This window comes from Mobula birostris, chromosome 25 (genome assembly GCF_030028105.1).
Source record: "Mobula birostris isolate sMobBir1 chromosome 25, sMobBir1.hap1, whole genome shotgun sequence".
Classification (NCBI taxonomy): Eukaryota; Metazoa; Chordata; class Chondrichthyes; order Myliobatiformes; family Myliobatidae; genus Mobula; species Mobula birostris.
In genome coordinates this window covers 47,108,482-47,124,883 of record NC_092394.1, presented here as the reverse complement: position 1 = coordinate 47,124,883, position 16,402 = coordinate 47,108,482, and the positions used below count along the sequence as shown (strand labels likewise).

Genomic DNA, 16,402 nt, shown 5'->3' with positions numbered 1-16,402 from the left:
TCTAGCAGTTTTACTGTCACATTCTTTGGGGAACTCCTCTGCTTTTGAAGATGTCTGTGAAGAACAAGAATTTCATGATGTGTATTTTATACATTTCTCTGATATTAAATGGAACTATTGAACTGTTGAAGGGCTTCTTTCTCTGTTCATTGACTTCTAGAACTGATTCATTTTAATTTACAATAAGATATTTACCCAGCTCCTAAAGAATCAGGACAACATTTTGAGCTGTCTGGGTCTGCGTGCAAAAGTGGGTCATCCAAAACTTTCCTACCCACCATAATCTGTTGTAATATAATCAACAGAAAATAAAGTACACACAGGCAGCACTTGTTCAAGTTTCCCCCAGCTCTCACCCCCTCTGGGCCACAGTATTTGGTGTATCCTGGGAGACTGGAGCCAGAGTGTCCAGGGGAAGTTCAACCAAAAATCCAGGGACCACAGTATACACAGTGTATCTGGTGACCAGTGTGTCCGGGGAGAGAGGGGGAAAATATTCCGTGACCCATTGGCATTTGAATAATTTTTCGTCATCCTGAAAGAAACAGTTGCTGAGCCCCTTGAGGGCCACTGGCTGCATTTCCCTGGACACAGTGACATTCCCCCAAACTGGTGGTGCGGTTTTGGGCGCAGTACTCATTCACAGAGACATCCAAAGTTCAACAGTTCCTGATCCCTCCACCTGGTGCCCAGGATAGTCTTTGCACCCAGCTTCACACTCACCTTCCCCATGCTGCTCTAAGAACTTCTCATAGATTCGAAGGCTGGGCCGATCTGCAAAGTCTTCCGATTTCTTCACCAGAGCCTCTTTCAGGGTCTTGTAGCCACTCAGCACCACCAGGTTTGTCCATCCAAACTCTAAACTCACCACATCGCCGTACTTCTTCCACAGCTGAAAGAGAAAGCACCAGGACGTTACCGTAACTCTCAGAGACCGAACACAGAAAAGAACAGAGACTGCACCATCGGTGAGTTCTCAGTCAGACCCAGCACCTATTTACTCTGCTCCACTGCTGCTGTTAGCTCTCTGGCCCCATTGCCACTGAACTCAATAGGCTGGATTCCTTGGGCCATTGTTTCCCCACTCACTATTCATCCCTAGATGGGCCAGTAACAAATCCTGCCACAAATGCTGTGCTTCAAAGTCAAATTTATTGTCATGTAAAAGAAATATACAGGTGCATTGAAAGACCAGCTGCAGCAGCACCAGGGGCACACAGTTTTTGAGAAACGTTCTCAATGCTGATACGATGCCAGAGAACCATAACGACATTCGGTGCATGCTAGATATGGCGATCAGCCCCGAAGGTTTCTCGATTCACAGATGGACTGAACTACCGGTTCAGAATAGGCAAAAGGAGGAGGTGTGTGTTTTATCATACGCTCTCATCGGTGCTCCGATGTGGTGGCTTTGTCAAACTCATGCTCCCCCTCAGACTTTACAAGCTAATGATCAAACACCATCCATTCCATTTATCCAGGGAGTTCATCCGTGATCCTCACTGGAGTTTACATCCCACCAGAGGCGTACTATAACCAAGTGTTTGAGATACTGCACGATGCCATCTCCAAACAAGAAGCAGTCTGTCCCAACACATTTCAAATCATAGGTATAGACTTCTATTTGTTTGAAGAAATCCCTGCCCTATTACCATCAGTGTATAAACTGTATCACCAGAGGTCCCAATGCTCTAGACACCTGTTACACTAAGATAAGGAATGCCTATCATTCAATACCCAGACCACATTCAGAGAAATCTGGTCACTTGGCTGTCCTTCTCCAACCTGCATACAGGCAGAAGCTAAAGAATAAAGTTATAGAAATTAGAGCAACAAAGAGGTGGTTGCACGATGCAGAGGAGCAACTACTAGATTGTTTTGAGTCAGTCGACTGGGCCGTACTCGAGGATTCATCTGTGGATCTGAACGAACACACTATGGTTGTTACGAACATTATTAAAACAGTTGTAGATGAGTTTGCCGAACAAAATTATTCAAGTCTTCCCCAACCGGAAGGCTTGGATGAACGATGAGTTCCACAATCCACTGAGGGTCAGATCAGAGGCATTTTAGTCTGGTGACCAAGGAAGTTACAAGAGGTCGAGGTATAATCTCTGGAAAGCCATCTCAAAGTTCAAAGTAAAATTTGTTATCAGAGTCAATACATGTCACCACATCCAACCCTGAGATTCCTTTTCTGCAGGCACACTTAGAGGCAATTCTGGACTAAACTTAAATCAGCAAAGGATGCTCCACAGTTGTGGCAGGCCTTGAATGCTCTCACCACTTATAAAGTAAAATCAAGTCACATAGGTGACAATGGGGCTTCACTTCCAGATGAGTTCAATGTCTTCTAAGCTTACTTTAACTGTTAAAACATGAAGGAACCATCACAAACTCCCACAACCTTCGATGATCCTAAGATTTCAGTCTCTGAAGTCAACGTGTGAGCATTCTTCAGGAGGATGAAACCCCAAAAAGCACTCGGCCCAGGCAGAGTAACTAGCCAAGTACTAAAGACCTGTGCTGATCAATTGGCTGGAGTGTTCACTCAGATCTTTAACCTCGCGCTTTGGCAGTCAGAGGTACCAACCTGCTTCAAGCAAGCTTCACCTACACTGGTGCCTAAGAAGAACGTGGTAACATGCCTCTATGATTATTGTCCAGTAGCACTTATATCCACTGTGATGAAGTGCTTTGAGAGGTTGGCGATGAAACATATCAATTCCTGACTGAGAAGTGACTTGGATCCACTCCAATTTGCCTACCAGCATGTCAAATACACAGGAGATACCATCTCATTGTTTCTTCACTCAACCCTGGAACATTTGGACAGCTAAGATACATACACCAGGATATATACACAAGAAAGTCTGCAGATGCTGAAAATCCAAAACAACACACACAAAATGCTGGAGGAACTCAGCAGGTGAGGCAGCATCTATGGAAATAAATAGATAGTTGACGTTTCAGGCCAAGACTCTTCTTCAGGAATGAGAAGGAAGGGGGAAGATGCCTGAATAAAAAGGTGGGGGAGGTTGGAAAGAGGCTAGCTGGAAGGTGATAGGTGAAGCTATGAAGTCAAGTGTGTGGGAAAGGCCAAGGGCTGGAGAAGAAGGAATATAATTGAAGAGGAGAAAAGATTATAGGAAAAAGGAAAGGAGGATGGTACCCAGGGGTAAGTATTAGGCAGGTGAGAGGAAGTGAAGGGTCAGAGTTGGGAATGGAGATGGGTGTTGTGATGGTGAAGGAGAAAACCATTTTCATGCTAACAGGTTAGAGGCCACCCAAATGGAATGTAGGTGTTGCTCCCCCACCCTGTCCCAAGATGAAGCCATGGACTGACACGTTGGAATGGGAATGGGAATCAGAATTAAAATGGTTGGCACCCAGGATGTCCCGCTTGTAGCGGATATTGTGGAGATGCTTGACGAAGCAGTTCCCCAATTTACAACAGGTCTCACCAATGTAGAAGAGGCTGCATCAGGAGAACTGGACACAATAGGCAACTCCAGCAGATTCTCAGGTGAAGTGTTCCTCACCTGGAAGCACTGTCTGGGGGCCTGAATGGAGGTGAGGAAGGAGGTGTACGGACAAGTGTTGCACTTAGGTCATTTGCAGGGATAGATGTCAGGACGAAGATTAGTCGGGAGGGATGAATGGAGAAGGGAATCATGGAGACAGCAATCCCTGCAGGAAGGGAAGGGGAGGTAAAGCTATGTTAAGTGGTCTCATCCCTTTGAAGATGGCAGAAGTTGCAAAGCATAATGTGTTGGATGCAGAGGATGATGGGGTGGGAGGTCGGGAACAAGAGGAGCTCTATTACTGTTAAGGCTGTGGCAGGACGGGGTGAGTGTGGGTGTATGCAAAAGGGAGGAGATGCACGTAAAGGGCAGCATCAATAGTGGAGGAATGCTAAGTCTGCTCTTTGAAGAAGGAGGACACTTCTAATGTCTTGGAATGGAAAGTTGGGCCCTGGGAATAGATGTGGCTGAGGTGAAGAAACTGAGAGAAGGGAATAGCACTTTTACAGGAGGTTGTATGGGAAGAGATAGAGTAGAGATAACTGTGGGAATTAGCAGGTTTGTAGAACATATCAGTTGACAGTTATGTCACGTGACCGTCAACAATGAATATAGAATTGAGTTGGGTTTTATAAATCAAACATTTATTAAACTCTGCTCAAAAATAGCGAAATGTAACCAACTTAACTGGAAGTCCAAGAGATTTATACAGTCAATTAGGAGAGACTTTCCTGAAGTAAAGAATTCTTCGAAGATGTGACTTTACCACTGATCCCAGCCAGAATCTGCCTTGTCCGCAGGATTCATGACGATGGAAATAAAGCAATTTAGAGGAACTGACCTTTTCCTCTGTAGAACAGACACTGCAGAATCCTTCCTGCTTTAGCAGAGGATCTCTCAAACTGCAGGTCACCATTTCTTGAACGAAGATTCAGTAAATGTCGATCCTCTCCAAAGCCACCGAACGGTATCAGCTTTACTCGACTCGACAAATTCCTGTACTTTAGTAAGGTCTTCACTCTCCAATACCACTTACAGTAGAAAGTAGAACTCCACTTTAAAACAAAACTGCATCATAAGACAAATACGCAGCATAAAAGAGTAGCTGACGAATTAAATAGCAAACAAAATTTAAAACTCAACTGGAAAAACTAACTGTGTCACATCAGGGGTCTCCCTTTATATACCTGGTGAGAACATGTCATCACATGACCTCACATCGGTGGGAAAATTACATCATGTGACCTCCACCATCACATGACCATTACCTCATGCTCATAAGATACTCAATTATATCATGGTCATAAGACAGTCACCAGATATCCATGAGGTACGTAACGGTTGATAGAGACAGAGATCAAAAACGGGGTGGGAGGTGTCAGAGATGTGACCAAGTGAATTTAAGGGTGGGGATGGAAGTTGATAAAATTGATCAGCTCAGCATGAAGCAGCACCAATGCAGTCTTCAGCGTAGCAGAGGAAGAGTTGGGGAATGCTTCAAACATGAACTGTTCTACGTCGTCAATGAAGAGTTCGGCATAGCTGGGACCCATGTGTGTGATCATGGCTACCCCTCAACCAAACATTCTAACAAACCTCTACAGATAAACTGTTGAAAGTGTTCTGAATGGTTACATTGTGGTCTGGTACAGCAATTCGAATAAGCTGGAACAATGAAGCTGCAGAGAGTAGTGGACTTTAACCTTATAAGAAAGTAAAGATGTTCCAGAAACGTAGGAGGCATGCAAAGCGCATGTAGAAATGCAAGCCAGAATCTTGCTTCATTTTCAATGGATATAGTTCTGTATTAAGGCATTGTTTTAATGTTGATTTCATCAAAGGACTGCTCCACTCCTTATCTGAAGCAGAGAAACCAGTTGGCTGCACCTGGAGTACTGCTTGCAGTTCTGGTCTCCTTACCTGAGGAAGGATATATTGGCTTTGGAGGCAGTGCAGAGGAGATTCACCAGGTTGATTCCAGAGATGAGGGGGTTAGACTATGAGAGATTCAATCGCCTGGGACTGTACTCACAGGAATTCTGAAGAATGAGAGGAGATCTTACAGAAACATATAAAATTATAAATTATGAAATGGATAGATAAAATAGAGGCAGGAAAGTTGTTTCCGCTGATAGGTGAGACGAGAACTAGGGGATATAGCCTCAAGATTCAGGGGAGTAGATTTAGGACGCAGATGAGAAGGAATTGCTTTTCCCACAGGGTGGTGAATCTGTGGAATTCTCTGTCCAATGAAGCAGTGGCGGCTACCTCAGTAAGTATATTTAAGGCAAGGTTGGATAGATTTTTGCATAGTAGGGGAACTAAGGGTTATGGGCAAAAGGCAGGTAGGTGGAGATGAGTCCATGGCCAGATCAGCCATGATCTTACTGAATGATGGAGCACTTTCAACAGGCCAGATGGCCTACTCCTGCTCCTGTTTCTTATGTTCATATGTTATTATGTATGGTTGTCACAAAGAAGAAAGAAATACAGAAATGCAAACTGAAAGAGGGCAATGAAACAATTAAACAAACATAGAAATTCAATTATGCAGGGAGCACAATAACATCTGACTGGAGGGCTGGTGTTGAAATTAGTGGGAGGATTGAGATTGCTAAATGCACGTTCGAGTGTTTCAGCAGGATACTAAAGAATAACATCATTTCTATGGGTATAAAACTCAGTGTTGCAATATTTGGTTGCAAAAAGCTGGAATAAGAAGAGAGCTGATACAATCAATCAGGAAGTGGCAGACAGAATTTCTGGGACATGTACTGAGGAAAGAGATCCTCGAACGTGTTGAAGTGACAGAAAACATTAAGGGAAGAAAAAGTAGCAATTGACAGCAATAACATTCATGAGCCACATCAAGAGATGGACAGGTAAAAGTTTTGAATAGCTTATTAGAATTTCTCAGATTTATGTGATCGCCCATGTCATGTCACATGTTGAGGGTGATGATGTAGGATCTAAAGTGTCACGTGACTGGCAACAATGAATATAGAATTTAGTCAGGTTTTATAAAAAAAGCAAACATTTATTAAACTTTGCTTAAAAATAGCGAAATGTATTTAAATGACTAACTTAACCAGAAGTTAACTGCTATACGGCAACTCTGGAAAAGTTCTTAAAAGGGTAAATGCGAAAACAGTTCCTAAAGTGGTAATTTCGAACACAGTTCTTAGAATAGTAAATTTGAAAGTCCAAGAGATTTATATAGTCAATTAGAAGAGACTTTCCTGAAGTAAAGAATTCCTCGAAGATGTCCGTTTATCGATGATCCCAGCCGGAACCTGCCTTGTCCGCAGGATTCACAACGACGGAAATAAAATGGTTTAAGGGAACTAAACTTTTTCCTGGCAAGCGAACCCTGCATGAACTTCCTTGCTCTTTTGGCAGGAGTTACCTCAGTTGCAGGTCACCTTTTCTTCAACGAAGATTCAATAAAGGTCGATACTCTCCAAAACCGCCAAATGATATCAGCTCGGCGAATTCCTGCACTTTGGTAAGGTCTTCACTCACCAATACTATTTACAATAGAAAGTAGAACTGCACTTTAAAACAAATTTGCGTCATAAGACGAATACACAGCAAAGCGGAGTATCTAACACAAAACTAAACTGAAAAAACCTAACTGCGTCACATCAGGAGTCTCTTGTATATACCTGTTGTGAACAGGTACTCATGTGACCTCACTGGCGGGAAAATTATATCATGTGACCTTCGCAAGACCATGACATCATCCTCATATGACAGTCACAAGATATCCATGAAGTATGTAACACCTACCTCCAAAATTTTGGTCTTCTAGGAGCAAAATTTTAACAATTAAGTATTTACAAAAAAAAAACAAATGTTTTAAAATTACAACATACACGGTATTATCTTTCAGCACTTTGCAAACTAATATACAGGAGGGGTGTTACAAGTGTTAAAGTACCACTCCATAAAAAAATTACATTGTACATTTAACATCTAGATAGACAATCAGCGATCATATTATCTTTCCCTTTAATATGAGTTATCAAGATATTATACTCCTGTAACATTAAAGTCCAATTCAATAATCTTCTATTTTTTTTCATCTTACTCAGAAACACTAAAGGATTATGATCGGTGTAAACTACGAGTGGTTTCTGAGGAGTACCACCATACACTTCAAAATGTTGTAAAGCCCAAACAAGAGATAATAATTCCTTTTCTATAGTTGAATAATTTCTTTGATGGGCATTAAATTTCTTAGAAAAATAAGCTACTGGACGATCAACTTCATCACCCTCATCTACAGCTTGCAGATTCATTACTAGCATCTACAGCTAATGAAAATGGTTTTTCAAAGTCAGGGCATTTGAGCACAGGTTGACTACATATTATTCTTTTCAATTTATCAAAGGCCTCTTGACAAGGCTCTGTCCAAACAATCTTCCCATTTTTCCTCAGGAGGTTAGTTAATGGAAGAGCAATGTTCGCAAAATTCTTACATAATTTTTGGTAATTCCAAGAATTTTCTGAGATTTTTCTTACCAGTTGGAGTGGGAACTTCTAAAATTGCCTGAACTTTTGCCTGAACAGGAGCTAATTTTCCTTGACTCACAGCATAGCTAAGGTAGGTCACCGTGGCATGACCAAATTCACTTTTAGGTAAGTTAATAGTGAAGTTAGCTTTTGAAAGTCTTTCAAATAGTTTCTCTACAGCAGTAATATGTGTTTTCCAAGTATTATTTCCTGTAACTAAATCATCAAAAAAGGCATCTGTATCTTTTAACCCATAAATCACACTATTAATCATCCGCTGGGAAGTACCTGGTGCAATCTTCATCCCAAATGGAAGAACATTATATTCATATAACTTGGATGGGGTTACAAATGCAGAAATCTCTCTACCTCCATCTGTCAATGGAACACACCTATAACCTTTTAATAAATCAACCTTTGTAAGGAACTTTGCTTGTCCAACTATATACACACAATCATCTACCCTTGGGATTGGATATGTATCAGTTTTTGTCACAGCATTCACCTTCCTGTAACCTGTACAGAACCGAATACTATTGTCTGGCTTAGGCACCATAACACACGGTGAACTCCAATTTGAATTAGAATGTCTAATAATATTATTCTCTAATATATACTTAATTTCTTGTTCAGCAAGTTCACATTTTTCCCTGTTCATCCGATACGAATGTTGTTTTATGGGTTCTGCATCTCCAACATCTACATCATGTGTAGCTATGGTGGTTCTTTTCGGAATGTCTGGAAATAAATCCCTATATTTAAAAATTAACTGTTTCATCTGCTTTCTCTGCTCTGGCGGTAAATGAACCAATTTCTCATCAACATTTTCCAGAATTGTTGAGTTTGTTAACCTGGCTGAAATAATGTTGGGTTTAAAATGAGTTTCAGATGAATCATACATTAAGTTTTTAGAAAGATCAGACTCATTATTGACCACAACAGTCATAGTAGCAGCCTGTTTCTCATAATTTGGTTTTATCATATTTATATGACACAACTGTATTGGCTTCCTTCGATCTGGGGTTGTTATCACGTAATCCACATTATTTACTTTAGATTTAATCTCTTAAGGATGATGAAGTTTAGCTTGTAATGGGTTCGTTTGCACCGGGAAAAGAACCAACACCTTATCTCCAGGCTTAAATGACCTCATTCTAACTTCCTTATCATCCCAAGGTTTCGTCTTCTCCTGAGCCAATTTTAAATCTTCCTTGGCCAAGCTACAAGCTATGTGTAATCTTTCCTTGAATTTTAAAACATAATCCAGCAAATTAGTGTGTACCTCTTTATTAGTCCACTGTTCTTTCAACAAGGCCAAGGGTCCTCGAACTCTATGCCCAAACACAAGTTCATAAAGACTAAAACCTAATGATTCCTGTACTGCCTCTCATACTGCAAAAAGTAGTAAATGTACCCCTTCATCCCAGTCCTTTTCAGTTTCCACACATTATGTCCTAAACATAGTTTTGAGGGCAGAATGGAATCTCTCCAAGGCTCTTTGTGATTCTGGATGATATGCAGTTGAGGTAATCTGTTTTTCTCCCAGTTTATAAACTATCTGCTGAAACAATCCAGACATAAAATTACTACCTTGATCTGATTGGATTTCCTTAGGCAACCCAGAATAAGTGAACAATTTTATAAGCGTCTTTGTCACAGTTTTGGCTGTTATATTCCTAAGAGGTATTGCCTCTGGAAACCTGGACGTTGTGCACATAATGGTCGGCAAATATTGATGTCCAGTTTTAGTTTTTGGTAATGGGCCTACACAATCTCTAATGATTTTGGAAACCGGCTCACCAAATGCTGGAATCAGTTGAAGTGGGGCCACTGGAGTAACTTGATTAGGTTTACCCACATTTTTACAAATATGACACATCCTGCAAAATGTTGCCACATCTTTTCTTAAACTAGGGCAGTAAAAATGTTTAAAAACCTTGTTCATAGTTTTCTTTACACATAGACGACCACCCAAAGGCATACTATGAGCCATAGTTAAAATCTCATTTTGATAAACTTGAAGAACTACTACCTGGTGATTAACTTCCCATTCCTCACTTGAAGGAATTGTAGGTGATCTCCAATTTCTCATTGATACTCCCTTTTCAAAATAATATCCTACTGGCACCTTCTCAATTTCACTATTTGGAAGAGCTTGTTCCTTTACTTTGACCATCTCAGGATCTCTACTGTGCTCTGCTATCATCTCCGTCCGAGATAAAGACAAATCTTCATGGTCAGACTTACGACCAAAATCCTGATCAAATAATGAAGGTGAAATAGTTTCTGGCACCTCCTCAAAATTCAATCCAAGTTTTTTTTGCCTTCGCCAATTCTTCTAGGTCAGGCGAATCCATAAAGTTGTCAATATTCATTGCTGCCGAATACCACCCACATACCAATCAAACAAAAGAATTCGGTATTTCCCTTTTCCAAACCAGGTTGATAAATAAACAAGCACTTAAGCTTAAAATCAGAACAAATCCCAGACGAGCCCCCAATTTATGTCATGTGATCGGCAACAATGAATATAGAATTAAGTCAGGTTTTATAAAAATAACAAACATTTATTAAACTTTGCTTAAAAATAGCAAAATGTATTTAAACGACTAACTTAACCAGGAGTTATCTGCTATACGGCAACTCTGGAATAGTTCTTCAAAGGGTATATGTGAAAACAGTTCTTAAAGTGGTAAATTCAACCACAGTTCTTAGAATACTAAATTCAAAAGTCCAAAAGATTTATATAGTCAATTAGGAGAGACTTTCCTGAAGTAAAGAATTCCTCGAGGACCTCACGTTACTGCTGATTCCAGCCAGAACCTGCCTTTTCCATAGGATTCACAATGACGGACATAAAACGGTTTGAAGGAACTGACCTTTTTCCCGGTGAGCGAACCCTGCACGAACTTTCCTATTCTTTTGGCAGGAGTTATCTCAGATGCAGTTCACTTTTTCTTGAACAAAGATTCAATAAAGGTCGATCCTCTCCAAAACCGCCAAATAATATCAGTTTTACTCGGCTCAGCGAATACCTGCACTTTGGTAAGGTCTTCTTACAATGGAAAGTAGAACTCTACTTTAAAACAAAACTGCGTCATAAACCAAATACGCAGCAAAGCAAAGTATCTTAACACAAAACTAAACTGAAAAAAACTAACTGCATCACATCAGGAGTCTCTTTTATATACCTGTTGAAATCAGGTCATCATGTGACCTCACTGGCGGGAAAATTACATCATGTGACTTCCACAAGGCCATTACATCATCCTCATAAGACAGTCACAAGATATCCATGAAGTATGCAAACAAAGACAAACCTGGTTAAACAGGGTTGTGTACGATTGATCTGAACAACAGTAATTTGATCCCATTTAAATGAATAAAAAGAGGTTTGGGCAAGTTCTCTAATTGCCAGAATGGTATTCATATGCAATTTACCCTCTGTACAATTATTTAAGCTGCGTTAACAACTGTGGGTTTGGAAATTCTAGATCAAGCTGACTGCAGCCCACAATAGACCTTTGTAAGATTGACTGTCACCAGGGAGCGGCTGTGCACGCCCATTCCCTGAGTATTTTCAAGGCAGAGATTGCAGATTGTCCGATGTATAAGGAATGAAGTGTAAGACAGTGCTGCTGAGGTAAAAGATCAACTCTGACTTAATGAATGATGCAGCAGGTACGAGGCGCCAAACGGCCGACTTTGCTTTTAATTGACTAATTCATATAGTCTGAGAGGAAGCAACATGAAGCCTACGGTCCACAGCCCGGGTTACTTTAATGCCTGGCCGCTGATATTTCTCTCCTTTACCCTTGGCAATCAGAGCGCCGAGGAACATTTAGAAATATTTATGTGATGAAAATAGTGCTGGTTTTATGGTTAAAGTTTAATTGTCAATCACACACGAATACCGCCAAACGAAACAGCGTTACTCCGATGCCAAGGTGCAACACACAGAACCAACAGTCACACGCAGCACAAAGCACACACAGCACATATAAAATAGCAAGCACGTAAATCAGTAAAATGCAGTCCCATCAAAATATAGTCCAAGAATTAGAGTATATGAATGTTGCAGAAATCTGTAGTCAAACACAATACGGCTTGTCTTCAGCCGGACGAACTCTGGGGGTGGGCGGGGGAGAGGACCGACTCAAGCAACACACACAAATTGCTGGTGAACGCCGCAGGTCAGGCAGCATCTCTAGGCAGAGGTGCAGTCGACATTTCCGGCCGAGACCCTTCGTCAGGACTAACTGAAAGAAGAGATAGTAAGAGATTTGAAAGTAGGAGAGGGAGGGGGAGATCCGAAATGATAGCAGAGACAGGAGGGGGAGGGATGAAGATAAGGGCTGGAAAGTTGATTGGCAAAAGGGATACAAGGCTGGAGAAGGGAGAGGATCATGGGACAGGAGGCCGAGGGAGAAAGAAAGGGGGAGGGGAGCACCAGAGGATGGGCAAGGAGTTATAGTGAGAGGGACAGAGGGAGAAGACGGGGGGGGGGCGGGGAGAGAGAGAGAGAGAGAGAGAGAGAGAGAGAGAAACAAACAAACAAGCAAACAAATAAATAAATAAATAGATAAATAAATAAATAACGGATGGGGTACGAAGGCGGGGCATTAACGGAAGTTAGAGAAGTCAATGTTCATGACATCAGGTTGGAGGCTACCTAGACGGAATATTAACCGTTGTTCCTCCAACCTGAGTGTAGCTTCATCTTGACAGTAGAGAAGGCCGTGGATAGACATATCAGAATGGGAATGGGATGTGGAATTCAAATATGTGGCCACTGGGAGATCCTGCTTTCTCTGCCTCCCCCTCCCCCTCCCACTTTCAAATCTCTTACTATCTCTTCTTTCAATTGTGCATATTACAGTATTTCGATTTTCTAAATAAATAGCCTTTTCCTTTGAAACATTGTACGACGTGTTTATATTGTAACTTGAAACGCTGACAAACTAACAATAAACAATAGACGTCGGAAGCTCTTTGTGAATAAACCGCCGGCCAGTTTCTAGTGCTGACTGCGAATTTGGACTCAATCTTACAAATTCAAATGTAAATCCAGAAACAGACTAGAGGTGGACCATTCTGATGATCTAACGAGGATGAAGACGTATCTTTCATCTTGATGCAAAATGAATCTGGTCAATGTTTATAAACAATGGATTTGTAAAAAAGATAGATGAGGTAAAGTTTATAAAACCTGAAAGATTTTCTTTGTTGTATTGTAATTCACTGTACCCTTCAATTAATAAATAGCAACACAATTATGTGACTTTCATTGTAAATATTCATATTGTGCCTATTACAAAAACACACACGCACACATTTAAATTGCCGCACAGCTTTCAGGTTCCTTGGTGTATGGCTGGGAACGTGTTCCCCCAGAGACACCTGGCCGTTCCCTCACTGGGTTTCCACTAAACTTTCCCAACGATTCTCTCTGCTCAGGTGCCCGGGGACTCGCTCTCCTTCTCGAGTGACACCGGCTGCCAGCAGCCCTCCGCATTGCTCGTCCCCTTGGAGGATCCGCCCCCCTATCAGCTCCATCATATGGGGCGGGGAGGGGGTCACACCCGGGGATAACAACCGGGACATCTCAGTTCTCAACTCGGCCACAACCTCCTCTACCGCTCCCCGGGCAGGCTATCCGTGGCCACTTCACCGCAGGGGACCACTACCGAGGAGTCGAGGACTGTACCCTGCTGACGGAGACCTCCCGCGCCCCCGACGCATTCTTCTCCTCTCGTACCTCTCTGATCAAGTTCAACAAAAGAGGGAGGGGGCACGTCTTACGAAACAGTCGGAGACCCCAAGCAATCAGGTCCTGGCACTGGGCGCCCTTTGCCATCTGGTCCACCCTTAACTGATACACCTCAGCCGCCTAAATGTCCCCTCTGCGCTGCAAGTAAATTAGCTGCACACATAAAAGTTGCTGGTGAACGCAGCAGGCCAGGCAGCATCTCTAGGAAGAGATGCAGTCGACGTTTCAGGCCGAGACCCTTCGTCAGGACTAACTGAAGGAAGAGTGAGTTAGTCCTGACGAAGGGTCTCGGCCTGAAACGTCGACTGCACCTCTTCCTAGAGATGCTGCCTGGCTTGCTGCGTTCACCAGCAACTTTTATGTGTGTTGTTTGAATTTGCAGCATCTGCAGAATTCCTGTTGTTTGCTTAAGTAAATTAGCTGCCTCTGTAGCTGAAAAATGTAGGCAGAAAGCTTCTCCCCCTGCTCCTGCTGCATGATCTGTAACCCCGTCGTTCGCTCCATTGGAATTCCTGTACTGTAGTGCCAAATGCCTTTTCCAATGCCCCCACATAATCAACTGCTTTAGCTACGGGGTACCGGAACTTCACGACAGCCCGCCCACTCAAACTTTCAACCAATCGCCGTCGCAACGTCATCAGAGCACTGCCACTCATCCAACAACTGCGAGGTCTTCCCCGCCCAGGTCTCATACTCCTCCTTTCCTTTAGGGGTGGGTGTTACCCCAGAGAACAGGCGGAGCCGAGCATAACTGGGACTTTGAACATGACTATTTTTTCACTTATTCGCCAGGGAGGTAAGGGCACATCCTAACTCAGAACTCTCACTCTTCCCTGGGGGACGGGGACTAATTAGACATTCCAAATCCGACCACACCTTCCCCTCACTCCTCAGAAACGATAGAACCTGTCTTTGAAGTCTCCGTCCCCCGCTACGGGAAACTGGTGGATCCGAGCAGCTGAAAAAATGGATGCTTCTGGCTTTCATCAATTTCTGAGCTGCACTTTACCTGCCGTTGGTCGATGTACCTGTTCCATCTTGTTCCTTTTTTGTGCCGGAGGAGGGATTGGGGTGTGGGTGGGGCTTGATGATCGTGCTGCTTTTCTTTTCCTTCTTGGTTTCATGGCGACCCGGAGGACAAGAATTTCAAGTTGAATACTTTAATAATAAATGAACCTTTGAAACATTCCATCCCAGGCCAGAGGAAGATATAGAGTACTAAAACATGTATATGAAGGCAAATAGGGAGCAAAGGAAAACTGGAGGATCAAATTGAACGGGTGTAAAGGAGACACAATTAACAAGATAGAGTATGGGAGTGATGGCTATTCAAAGGCAGACAAGAAACGGCAAGGGTTAATGGTGTCCTGGGGTCTGGGAGCCACGATCTTAACAAAATCTCATTCTCTCTCGATCCTTACCTTTGCGAATGACAGGAGAGGGTTGCTCAGATCCACTTGCAGGATGTTCCCGACGAAAGGGAACCCCCGGGGCCCGGGAGGATAGTTCGCACACGTCTTCCGCCTCTTCATGAAGTCAAAGACCAGGCAAAAGACGGTGCAGAACACGGCCAGCACCGTGAACCTGTCGAACAGATTGAGCAGGAGCTGCGGGAAAACCAAGATGTCCATGTTCTCCAGAGCAAACGAGCAGTAAACAAACTGCGCGCAGAGGATGCGAGGAAGGTGAATTGGATGTGTTGGAGATGTCTACACTGCCGCTCCACACTCACACTTAATGTAACGAGTGTGTCCCAGAGACCAGAGACTGCAATTGCCGGATTCTGGATCAGGAGGAAAATCACCTGGAAGTCAACAGGTCAGACAGCATTTCTGGAGGGGAATGGACATTCTCTTCGGGTGAAGAGGGAGATATATAAAGGTGTGCGGGGAGCTGGCAAGCGATTGATGGATCCAGGTGAGGAGGGGTGATTAGCAGATGGAGGTGGAAAGAGCAGAAACAGTAACAGGAGCTGATAGGTGGAACTGGCAGGTGTGGAACCTGATAGAAGACGGAAAAGTGGAGCGTCAAACCAAATAAGGGAGTTGGACAGATGGAAACAGCGGAAGGAGGGTGGGGACCTAGTGGGAGGATTCTCTGTGGACGATGGGCAGATGGAGTGGACGGGACAGGTGAAGTTAAAATTAGTAACAAAGGTCAGGTGTATTGGTCGAGTGGGTGTAGGAGAAACTGTGAAGATCAGTTTGAGAGCGAAAAGGGGGCAGAGGAGAAAGCATTTTATCTAAAATTGGAGAACTCAGTGTTCTTGATAGGACATCCAGGTGTAACGGGAGGCACGGTTCTTCTCGTTTGCATTCAGTTGGTGTCTTGACACAATGTTGTACATGGTCGGTACTGCGGCAGGTGTGGGATCAATCATTGCTTCACTACGTTTCTTCCGAGTTCCTGATCTGGAGTCACGGGGATGCGTAAATGGCTGACCGTGGTCTGAATCATGGGAATGCATACATGGCTGACCGTAGTCTAGAGTCACGGGGATGTGTAAATGGCTGACCGTGGTCTAGAGTTAATGGGATGCGTCTGTAACCCTCAGGTTTGGTGGAGTGCCTTAATCTGGGGAAAGACGCTCTCC

At 43.0% G+C, this 16,402-nt stretch overlaps 1 protein-coding gene across 1 annotated transcript in view; it reads right to left on the bottom strand.

Moving 5' to 3' along the window:
• The window catches only part of LOC140187779 (cytochrome P450 2D26-like), a 32,088-nt gene extending 16,446 nt beyond the window's left edge, over positions 1 to 15,642 (bottom strand). Inside the window, exons 1-2 of the mRNA XM_072243494.1 lie at positions 15,231 to 15,642; positions 724 to 892 (exon numbers count right to left, since the gene is read on the bottom strand). Coding sequence (XP_072099595.1) covers positions 724 to 892; positions 15,231 to 15,440 — 379 coding nt within the window. The 5' untranslated portion in view covers positions 15,441 to 15,642. The remainder of the gene's footprint in view (positions 1 to 723; positions 893 to 15,230) is intronic.
• Positions 15,643 to 16,402: the final 760 nt, after the last annotated feature.